Source organism: Carcharhinus amblyrhynchos, chromosome 1 (assembly GCF_965287045.1).
Source record: "Carcharhinus amblyrhynchos chromosome 1, sCarAmb.v2.hapA, whole genome shotgun sequence".
NCBI lineage: Eukaryota > Metazoa > Chordata > Chondrichthyes > Carcharhiniformes > Carcharhinidae > Carcharhinus > Carcharhinus amblyrhynchos.
Genome location: NC_137324.1, coordinates 146,996,685 through 147,009,054, shown reverse-complemented (window position 1 = coordinate 147,009,054; position 12,370 = coordinate 146,996,685). Strand labels below are relative to the sequence as shown.

Below are 12,370 nucleotides of genomic sequence, written 5' to 3'. Positions count from 1 at the left end.
AATGCATTGAGTTCATCAGGGAGGGGTGCGTTGGAGCCAGCGATTTATCCAAACGTATGGGTGCCCGTTCTGAAACCGTTATAAGGCTGGATGATCAGCACAGTAAATATGAGACATTTTGAGCTGGTAACAATAGTCCAGAAGTTGCTGACAAAGTAATGATGAGTTCATGGTTCCTGCCATTATTAGTGCATTAAAAAACCCAGCATTTCATAGTGAAGCAGCAATATGTCATTAAATCTGATTCACCATAAACTGGAACAATTTATGCCGCTCCAACGAAAAATTACCAGTTTGCTTTAGGTTTGCCCTTTGTGCATCATAAAACTGTGAGAATTACGGAATTAAGCAAATTAATCTCATGCAAGCATTCGAGGCTTGTAATTCACGTTATCAGGACCACAGAACGTGGATGAACAGAAACAGTACAGTAAAACGCTGAAGTCTTACTCCTGCAGGTAATAAATTATTTCTCGAAATTTATTAAATTTTACATTTTAAATTTAGCATTATTTTATTTTTCCTTTGGGTGTCTTTTTCCTCTTTGTTGATCCAATCTTATATTTTGCCTCGTTAATTCTCATTGTACTTCTGGTTCATCCTGTTTCCTTCTCAGCCATTCAGTCTGTGTCTTTCTTTAGCCTAAAATTGAATTGATTAAGGAGGTATTGCCCCCAGTGTTCACTGAGATCCCAGATGCCCTGTTGACCACACAGCGGGGTTACAACTTGCACTTCCAGTCAACTGCAGCACAGGAATAATCAGAATTAAAAAGCTAAATAAAATGCAACTGCGGGGGAGGCGATGGCCTCGTGGTACTATCGCTGGACTATTAATCCAGAAACTCAGCTAATGTTCTTGGGACCCGGGTTTGAATCCTGCCTTGGCAGATAGTGAAATTTGAATTCAATTAAAAAAGAAGGGGCAGAATTTCACCGGGACTCGCTTTGCCCATTGATGGATCACGCCTGATTTCTCGGCTCTTATGATTTTACAAGAGTCGGATTTCCAATGAGGTTAGTCCCAGAAATGGGCGAGAGACTGAGTAATTATTCCCATGTATTTAAATGAGGATTTACATGTGTTCAGTGAGCTTGGTGCTCAATCATCTGGGCTCACTTGCCTTTATGGCCTCACCAGGAGACATTCTCTTTGGTGAGGAAAACATCTGCTCCCCATGAAAGGGGAACTATCCTGCTGGACTCATTAGTGGAACCAGAGGCCATTGAGGCCTCTGAGGAGGCCAAGGGCAAGGGGGGGGGAATGTCCTTTGGGCAATGCCAGCATGGCATCTTGGCAGTGCCAGCCTGGCACCTGGCACCTGGGAAATGCCCAGCGGGCAGTGCCAGAGGCAGAACCTGTGGGGGTGGGGCCTATGGGGACAAGACCTATGGGGGCAGGGTCTGTGTGGGCAGGGCATGAAGGGGTGGCCTAATCAGAGGGGGAGCGGGGCCCACTGAGCTCTCTTCAAAGGGATCGGATGGGGGGAGGGGTGGGGTTACTGCTGTTGTGATCAGATCAGCAGAGGGGGCATCCGATTGATCTGGGCAGTGGTGACCAAATGGCCATGTGTTGTGGGGCTCACTATTGACAGTGGGCTTCTGTGATTGCAGGGGGTGTGGGGGAGCTGGTTGAGGCTGATTGCAACAGCAGGGGCCTGACAGCTCTCTCTCTTTGTTGACCCTTGCAGTTGCTATTGAGCACGTGCAGAGGTCTGCACATGCACAGTGGCTTCATTTGCAGGCTGGCTGGCAAATTAAGCCCTCCCCACTGCCTGCAGCAGCTAGAAATGGTCTAGACCATTTTTTCAGTGATTAAAGTGTGTAAGATTGGACATGAAAACTCACCCAAAAACGAGCAGGAACTCTCCTATTTTCATGCTAGCTGGACACTTAGAACCAATTCCACCCTTGGAATTAAGAATCTACTGATGTCAGATGAAACCGTTGTCGATGGTCAGGAAAAACCATTTGGTTCATTAACATCCTTTAGCAAAGGAAATCTGCCATCCTTACCTGGTCTTGCCTACATGTGATTCCAGAGCCACAGCAATGTGGTTGATTCTCAACTGCCCTCCAAGGGTAATTGAGGATGGGCAATAAATGCTGGCCATCCAGTGACACCCATGTCTCACAAATGAATAAAAAAACTGCTGATGCTTTCCATGAGGTGCCCCGCTGCAGCATTCCCTAGACAAATGTAAATCTGTTGAGTTTATAGTTTTGACAACTTTAGGGCATTGAAAATGGACAAAGCTCATCGTCTCCCATCTCTGTGATTAATGCCTGATTTTTTGTTTTAGTTGGACAATCGTCTTATGCACACATTTTTTGCACACATTTTTATTGGGCATTTTCAAAACATCTGTATTTCACGAATTTAATCCGTGACACCTTGAGGTCCAATAGATCTACATATTCATAGGTGACCTGGAATCTGACCTTACATAAGTCAATTTAAGACAAAATAAGATGATGAAAAGGTTTCAAGACTAAATTAACACAATAATTGCGAAGAATTAATGCACTTGAGATTGATATATCTGAATTGTGCAGTTCTGTCTTTTTAATTTCTGTAATGGAAGTTAGTTTTGTCATCTGTTGGAACCTGCCTAACAGTAACGCATCTTCAAAATGTGTGAAACAATCTGGAAATTCATTAATACTTACGTGCTCAAAGGGCAAAAAAATGCCTTCACGGACCTTTCAGTGCAGACATGTGCAAGTAGTTGATTATCACGTTTACTTGCAAATAAAAGGTTACAGTGTTACCAGAATGATCATTGCCACAAGTTCTTAAATGCCACTTCTGCATAAAATGATAAAAGCTTTTATAGAAAGGCCACAAATGTATGTAAATTATAATTAATAGTTTGTTAAGGATTAAGTTGCAAAATAACAGTATTGTAAGTTACTTCCTTTTGCCTAGTTTGTTGTAAATATGGTAAGAATCTGAGCTTTCACAAATTGTTATATTTTGGTTGCTGACAGTGTGAAAGTAATCACTTCTGATCATCAGCCAATCCAGTTGTAGGGGCTGTCCTTGATGAATAAATACATTTAGAAGAGTAATAAACAGAAATGAAGGGAAGGAAATGGATACTGGATCTGATACGCAAGACTCCTTCTGCTGGCTGACAACAATTTGAGACCAGTTACCAAATCCGACTGTGTTACAGCTAAACAAACCTTACTAAGATTTGAGTAAAATTCAACTCTCTGTCAGATAATGAAGGGGAAAGTCAGTGGAAATTCAAGGATGTGGATTTCACATTCCAATCTTCACCGAACCTGAGGTCAAGATGAGTGATGGAGCAGAAGTGAATGCATCGATAACAACAGAAATGATTTACCAATTGAAGGGTTATACTTCAGATTACAGGTCGTTGAATAGCAGACTCAACACAGCCTCTTTGAAGTCTACGTTCACACCAGCAAAGGAGGATAGTGAGGATTGGGAATACAACTTAGTAATATACCTGGCTCTCTTCCTCTTCTTGTTGCTCTTGCTGGTTTTATTTCTTTTTGTGGTCATCAAACAGCTGAAGAATTCAGTGGCAGCTGTTGTATGGCAGCCTGGCCATTCTGTTAGAGAACCCTGGAGCGCACACAGAGAGCAGGCAGTCTAGAAGCAAGCTGCATTCTCCACCACGGTTGTCCACAAGTTTTCCAGCAGTGACAGGTATTGTGAATGATAAGCAGAATTAATTTCTACATGTGTTGCCAGAATCAATGCTTTATGCAGGCTGCATATCAGGTTCTTGTTATAATACAATATTATGTCCACATGAATACTGCAGAAGGTAAGTTTATTTATAACTGACAGCAAAACATCAGCAAATGATTAAGGTGGTGAAAGAACTGCATTTGTTGATTTTTTTTCTGTTTCTGATGGGAGCCTGCATCTAATTTTCATTGTTTAAATTAAAGAAACTGAAGCAGTGAAAGAAATGTTTACAATGCCATTGCATTCTAAACTTTATACCATATTTGTAGTGTTGGCAATTGTGGCTGGTGTGGGAGAAAAGTGGAGAGAGTGAGTCGACCCCCTGTACTCTTGAAGTAGCCATTTCTATTTACATGATCACCATTCCAATTCCTACAGGCTTCATTGAGTCAAGCCAGTGTCTCCATGACTTGAATTGTTTGACATGGAGATGCCAGCATTGGACTGGAGTAAACACAGTAAGAAGTTCACAACATCAGGTTAAAGTCCAACAGGTTTATTTAGTAGCAAAAGCCACTAGCTTTCAGAGGGCTGCTCCTTTGTCAGGTGAGTGGGAGTTCTGTTCACAAACAGGGCAATTGTGTCTTTATATGCTCTGTTTGTGAGCAGAACTCCCACTCACATGACGAAGGAGCAGCACTCCAAAAGCTAGTGGCTTTTGCAACCAAATAAACCTGTTGGACTTTAACCTGGTGTTGTGAGATTTCTTATTGAATTGTTTGCCCATTGGCATAAATACTAGGCAGGCACAGAAATGGACGTGCTTCTGGTTATGATGAGCCCTGAATGTGATTTCAGGCTGGCTGGCCAGTTAACAGGCAACTGGCATGAAACTCACACTTGGAAAGGCTCAGCACACAGGTGGAAAAGATGGGAAGAGGGCGGGTGCAGAGAAAAGGGAAGGTCCTGGCTGGTGCTTTTAATATGCCCCATCATGGGAACAACCACTGTGGAACTGTCTCATGGAACTGCAGACCCGTAAAAAAGAAATTACAATGGAGCAATGCTGCAAAGAGTGTGTGCACAGCACAATTTAAATGTTCAGAATACCTTTTAAATTTTATTTCAGCCCTGACATTTCACCTTGCCCTGGATCAAGGTAGCAGCTAAAATGTAAAATATTCCTGGCCATTCAGCCCATCTACCAACCATAAAAACAGGCAGGCCATGTAAGATTTCATTCAATTAGCCCTTCCCTGGGATAACTTCCAGCTCTCACACACGTCCACTAATCAAAATATTGCATGACTATGGGATGTACAGCCAACATCTTCTTATGCAATTCCACGTTTTCATATTACAAATGTCAAGTGCTTGTCATGTTCCTTCATCCAACTGAATGGCCCATCCTTCTTAGCAGTTCACTGAGGATCTTACATACTGTGGGAAACTGAGCATGGCTGATTATAATTGCAAAATTATAGGAATTGAAACCTACAGGAAATGTAAGCACAGTTCTGCCCTTGTATGCATCAAATAATATCCTGACTATGATTGCCATTCATGGATTGCTATATAATAATACAATACTAGATGTTGTAATTGTATTAGTATGGACTTTTGACCTGGTAAATACTTAAAAGCATTGTGTCTTTTATTTTAGAATTTTGACCTGATGGTTGGATTTTTCATTTATTTTAAGAGTTTGTAAGTTGGGGAATATATTTTTTCATGAAAACTGGAGATTTAAAATGGTCAGCTGCAAGGTTTGGTTGTCCATTAAATGTTTCCTCTTAGTTTGAATCTGCAACTTAAGAGCAAGGGAAGAGATGCTATTGGGTGTAATGCAATGGCTCAGAATTTCTCCCAATTCAACAGAGGGAGTGTATTGGAAACCTCTTTACTGCACAGAGATTAGGCTTCCTTCACCAAATGAAATTTCCACATGGCTTCCATCAGAAAAATGGAGCTACTTCCAAGGAAACTTCAGTTAAATTTCTGGGTTTTAGCCATGCTAAATATAGGGCTGCTTGAAAAAGCATTTTCCTTACTTTGTGCAGGGGGCAGGGTTAAGGCCAGGAGACAATAGTGCAAGGCATTTCGTGAGTCTCCCAGGCTCTTTTCTTTTAGCACAATCAGCTCCACACTGGAAATCTGATTGTCCTATGGAAATATCATTGAAATTGACATTTCCATATGGTTATCGGGGCCGGGATGGTATTCTCTGGGTCCACTAATACCTCCTCTTCCGTCAGGAGTGATTGCCAAAAGTGAGGTTCACAATTGCTCCCCACTAACGGGGAAGGGGCGTCCTCACCCTGCTGGTAGGAACAGAGGACACTGAGGCCTCCCGAGAGTTGAGACAAGGGAGGTTGCCCCTTGGGCAGTGCAAGCCTGGCACTCTGGCACTGCTAAAGTGGCACACTGGCACTGTCCACTGGGCACCCTGGGAAGGGATTAGAGAGGGGTGGAGCATACCGGTGGGGTGGATCCATGTAGGGGCAACCAGTTGGGGAGGAAGAGGGGTTGGAGACAAAGTGTCACTCTGCAAGTGCAGTGGAGAGGGGGGAGGCTGGGCCTGATCATCGCAGAGCGGGGGATCAGGACTAGCCATGGAGGCGTACACTGAGGCTAGCCATTGTGGGGTGTGTCAAGGCAGACCATCGGAGAAGGGGTAGATAGGGGCTGGCTATCGGAGGGGGTGTATATTGGGACTGGACATCGAGGGGAAAGGCATGGGCAGGTCCCGGGGGGGATAATTGGGGCTGGCCCGCGGTGGAGGGGGATCTGGCAGTAGGCCAACGATCAGGAGGCTGGCGATCTGGGGAAGGGGCTGTGCACATGTGCTGATCTCCATATGACAGATCGGCACATGCAATATGCTGCCGGCCTTTAGGCTGGAAATAGGCCCTGCCCACCCCTTACCAGTGTGAATCAGTCTGAGGCGCTTTGTGTTGCACAGAGTTGGAGATTTGTTCCGTTAAGTGTGCCTAAAAAATGGGTGGTTAATACTCCTGTTTTCCTGCCCATTGGGCACTTAGTTTTGTCCCAGCCAATATAACAGAAAAGCTCTTCAGCAGTTGCCATCTATCCCGTCGACAACAGCACAGATGTTTATGTCTGAGACTAAGAGCTCATTTATTCTCTCTGACACCTTGGCTATCAGATGTATGATCCACCAGTAATAAGAAAGAAGCTAATCAAGTTTCATTTGGTTATGAAGATATGCTTAACTTTCGTTAAACACTTAGCAGTGATTCAAAAGGAAAGTCATCTTTGCAAAGCATATTGCACAAGGCAGAAAAATGCTCACACACTTCAAGGAGTGAATCCTTGAACTGGTTGGGGAGGAGGAAGACCAGGCCTGTGCTGCTGGTGAAGTGGGGGCAGCAAAGAAACATGAGAATCCTCAACACAAATGCTGTCATTCCTCAAGTCTTAAGTGAGTAAATTTTGACTTAACAATTGGAATTCAGTTGCCATAAAGCCATACAAATGCAATGAACATTAAAACTAATTTGAAATTAATCTCCACAAAACTATTTACATAGGGCGAAATCTTACCAAAAAAATGACAGTGTTGGGTGCAGCGCTAAAAACAGTTTGTTTTGAGCCAATGGCACCGGCATGTTATCAGGCTGGATCTTAAAACTCACTGGTATTAATTTCTGTTCTCACGAGTTTCATGCCACCCCGGCAATGCGTTCCCTCTGATTTTCCCGCTGTGTAACAATTTAACTGCTGCATGTACTGGGGACTCCATATAAACAGCTCCCCAGCATTTGTTTCATGACAACTGCAGGCAATGGTCGGCAAGAAGCCAGCACCGCACTTCACAGGGAGCATTGACAGAGTGGTGCAGAGATGAGAAACCCTGTATTCATACAGGAGATGGCAGTCTTGCAGGGTAACCAGCCCTACCTGGCGTGCAGTGGCAGGCCTAGTGAGTGTTACTGCAGAAGGGGACTGGGCAGCAGTGCTGGAAGAAGATGAATGATCTTCTTCGCTCACCCATGTTAAATGAACCAGCCCCAGTCTCCCAATAGACCCTCTTGCACCCCCAGCATGTTCTCTCACTCAGCCACCTTGACCTCTGCCAACACCAGGCTCCAGATTCCCTCCTCCCTCCCAAAATTGCCATGTTCCCCCAGAGCTCCAATGCTCCACACACTCCAGCTCCCGCCCAAGCCCTACACTACACCTCATCACCACTTTAAATGTGCACACTCCTACCAAACTCTCCCTATCTGTGTTATTACAGGACAAACTGGAACACAACAGGTTTCAGCAGGTGCAGCCAGCTAGAGTTATGCCAGAATTATGAACACTCACACACTTCAAGCAGTGAGTCCTTGACCTGGTTGGGGAGGAGGAAGACCAGGCCTGTGCTGGGGCAGCAAAGAAACATGAAAATCCCCCACACAAAAGCTGTCATTCCTCAAGTCTCAAGTGAGTAAACATTGTTCCCTCGGTGTCTTAGTAAAGCACTGATGACATATACCTTCTCTTGCAGGTTGACCACCGGAACAGGCCAGATCCTCCTTGTGCCTCTGGAACCACCAGACTCCAGCAGAGCAGACAGGGACCTCACCGTGGAAGCTACATCACAGCTGTCATCCACACACACAGCGCCACAGCAAATACTGACTCACTGGTAGATCCAATTAGTAGGCTGGCTTCTGGGTCACACACTGATGAGCACCTCATAGCTGAAAATCCACAGCAGACAGAGGCAGCAACATCTCAGGGAACTGGCACTCAGAGGAATGCTGGAGCCCAAGACTCTTCTGAGCTCCAGGCCCTCCTGGGAGTGCAAGGCCAACTGGCAGAGTCCCTTCGCCTTCTATCCAAGGAAAAAATGCCGTCACTACAGCGTAGAAGGCCACTGCGAAGGTTGTGTCCATAGTGGAGACATTGTGAAGGATGTGCAGGAGATGTTCCCACTATGTCCGAGCGCGAGAGCTTCAATGTGCAGGGCTTCAACTGCATGGCGCAAGCACTGGTGGGAATCCACGAGTGTCTGTGCCAGAGGACGGCAGGGATTCTGGGTTTCATTCCAGCTTCCCCTCCCTCCCATGGTGAAGCACAAGGGGGCCCAGAAGACCAAAGGGAAGAGGATCGGCAGGAGTACAGCCCGGGGTTCTCTGGACGTCTCTGGTCCATCTGACACCACCCCCTCCTTTAAGCGACATGTCTCCAGCCCCTGACACCAAGGAGGGCAGCAGTCCAACATTTGCGCTGCCTGAAATCAGGCCTGGACCAGTAATGTCCCGGCGCCTCAGGGAATGCCTGCCAAAGTCAACTCAGGCAAAGAGGCGTGATGGTCAGCAAGCCACCTCAACCTCAGCAGTGGATCTTGGGGATATATCTGACATAATGGGAGGTTGAGGAAGATTAAAGAAACCATAGGCACTTAGGTGAGCATGGGTGAATACAAGCACCATTGCTTTAAGGTCACCATTCTGTTATGAATTTCACTTTGTTCACCCACAGGGCCTCCACACTGTCTCTTTCTGCCATCAAGCTTGGGGGTACCAGCATACTCACCCAACTTTTTAACCTTGTGTATGATAATGGCAGTGCTTTGTCCCTTCCAACTTCTTGCCTGTCCCCAATAAGGAAGGGCACTTCCTCAGCTGCAATATGGACAAGAATCCAGAAAGGAGGACATGGGAAACGCTGCCTGCAGATCAGCCTTCGCAACCTCTTTAGATCAAAGGACACCCTGACATGAAAGGTAGAGAAGGCCTGCAAGTGCCCCTCTGACCCCCATCCCTCCCTGAGTCCTCTCTGGTGACCCCTGAGCAGTGCATACTGTGGAGGGTTCTGGCTGCCTGAGCATTCACCTCCAAAACCCCTCTTGGAGATGAAGGCATCAAGTTCATGCTTCTGTAGACCTGTTGTAAATGGCACCAATGTGCCTGTGCTGGCTCAATATCCAGAAAGAGTACTTACTAATGATGTGCTAATGTATTAAAATTTGTTCCCTGCGGTCCCATGGCGCGTTTCAGACCACTCCACTGGCAAGGGACTGGGACGATTGGAAACTTGCCAGTGCATATTGTGCCCCCTGGACTTTGCATATGTGCCGCCATTCCCACAGATGGAGAATGTGGGCTCAAAACTGCCTCCATAGTATGTGACTCACAAATGCAATGAACATTAACAATATAAATATGAAGCTCCAATGTCTGGATGTCACAGGAAGCAGCGCACTGTAGATCTTGAAGAAAATCTATGAGGACTTTGTTGCCTGTTGATCCAATAGTACTGACCAAGTAAAAGATGAACAATATGGAGGAAATTATTCTGAGATTCACCTAGCTGGCAAATATTGGGACTTAGTGATAGAGGCAATGTACAAAAACAAGATTACAACAGCTGCAGGAATGTTCACCATGCTAACATTGTTTCTCAAAGTAGTAACTGACTACAACTAACATATTCATGTGTTCTATTCAAAGTAATTTCACGGATAATGGTGATGGAGTAATTGGTTGCATTTGTTATGACTTCAGAGAGAACAGTAAATGTAGAAAATTTTCTTACTTTTGAGGAGTTAGTTGAAAGCAATTTAGTTGAGAAAAAAGGCAACCTGTAAAGATAACACATCAAATAGGACTTAATTGAAGAAAATATTACATATAACACATCGAGCCTTAATGTTAGCAGAAAATAAAAATGCTGGTATGTTTTATTATCAATGCATTAAATAGCAATCGATATATTATAGAAAGTCTCTTGTACGTCTGCAGTCTTTGTTTGCCAATATTATTTCTTAATATCACCATTTTTAAATAATGCAATTAAACAACGTTTATCAGAAATGTAGGCATTATGAGATAGTACTATTATTAACGTGTAAAATATTAAATATATGTCAATATTTTAATCTGTTTGTCACGTTGTAGTTCCTACCACTGCTATACCAGGATACATGTGACTCAGGTCCACTGGTCATTTTATTTTTCATTCATTTTTGGGCTATTTTTCTCTATTCATCATGTGTTTGATGTGCAATTTTTTGATTTTTCTTGGCTAAGATCTAGCATCAGATCAAGCCCAAGATGGGGTGCAATACCTTGTCTTGTCCGCTTGGAACTTGTTTGTCTCTCTTACAGAGTCCATGCATTACATTCAATTGGATCTTGAATTTGGTTTTTGGAGTAAGCAAGGAATGAATCTGGGTTTTCCCGGTCCACTCTAAGCATTGGCTTTGTGATTGTAAGGATGGAGTAAAAATAAATTGTTTTGATTTTTCACCCAATGGATGAGGTCCTTGAATCCCCCAGAAGGGAAAAACAGTAAAATGGGGAAATAGAAATACTGGTCTGAACTGGTCTTGCATACTTTAAAATGGAACACCTGTAAAATGGGGAAATAAGTGTACTGGCCCGAGTTGTTTTTCCCTTTCGGACTCCTGTCTCATGTAGTATATTACTGGTGTCTTATTAATGGTTTTGCAGATAAGGAGATCTTTGTACTCTCTCACTTCTGGGGCACGGTGTTGGCGAGCATGTACCTCTGGATCAAGTTGGATAAGCCTCCGTGTGTCCCAAAGACCTACCTGTGACCTTATGTTCTGGTTGACTATGTGAAACTTGAAACTGCCCCGTGTGGATTGGAGAGTGGCCACATTTTCCATGTGGATGTTGTCCGCCATAGGCCACAAGGTCCATCTAGATATTGGGGTCCTATGCTGCATATGTGTCTAGTTCCCATAACATTTGGCTGGATAATATGTTGTACTATGCTTAATCTTTACCTTCGGTTTTGTGTTGTTATAAATCATGCTGAGAGTGTTGAAGGTTCACCCTTTTGTGTGATGGTGTGTGGACACTCACAATAAAGTGTTGTTGATTACTCTGGCTGAGCTTCAGTTCATTCACTTTGCTAATACTCCTAATCTTGGAGTACTGTCCAGCTGAAATGCAATTTTGCAAGATTGTCTCACTTATTGCAACGTTTGCCATATGCCAAACATGCTGTTCTGTTTTCAGGGTGCTAGCCACTGCAGTAATGGCAAAAACCTCTGTTTTCTGCCTAAAATCTTTGCTGTTTTTTTCAGACCGTTTAGTATACAATGGCTGTTTGTAGTGTTAAATCTTTCTCTTGCAGCAGCTGCTTGTGGGCTAAGTTGCCCACAATTTGCCCCACAGACAATTTGATCCCTGACAAACTCATCAGTAAGAGTGTGCCAAACACACATTTCTTTGCTAACATTTCAAGGTTGCTGTATAGGGTTGTATTGATTCATCTGCTCTTTGGTTTGTTGAATTAAACAAGCATCTGTCGAGCATTCTATTCTTCACCGCATGGGAAATGTTTTCAAACTTTTTTAGTTTCAAACTTCAGGGTCCTCGTTCCCCTCCTCCATTTGAAACACAAACAATTCAAACTACTTGATGACCTCAGGACCTGTTAAGATTAGTAAGGTAGAAGCTTGTACTCTTTTGATTTGTAGATAATCTGGCATCACAGCAGAACTGTTCACAATGCTTTCGTCAGACATGGGCAGGTCAATGTGGTAAAGTCCTTGTGCTGAACTATCAACTCCTGACACCATGTAGAAGTGTTGGGTTCCCAAAGACTGGCGCAAGGACTTGTAACAAACAATATATTATTCAGCAATTGAACAATTACTCCATATTGTACTCTACCTGCGCTTTGGGGAGAACTCCCATGCTCTTGTCACAAGACCTTT

The 12,370-nt window shown here is 44.0% G+C and overlaps 1 protein-coding gene across 1 annotated transcript; it reads left to right on the top strand.

Annotated features, from left to right (window-relative positions):
• The first annotated feature begins 3,301 nt into the window (after window positions 1-3,301).
• LOC145341772 (small integral membrane protein 43-like) lies at window positions 3,302-3,628 on the top strand. Its single transcript, XM_080186735.1, has one exon. The coding sequence runs from the start codon at window positions 3,302-3,304 to the stop codon at window positions 3,626-3,628; it is 327 nt and encodes a 108-aa protein (XP_080042861.1).
• Window positions 3,629-12,370: the final 8,742 nt, after the last annotated feature.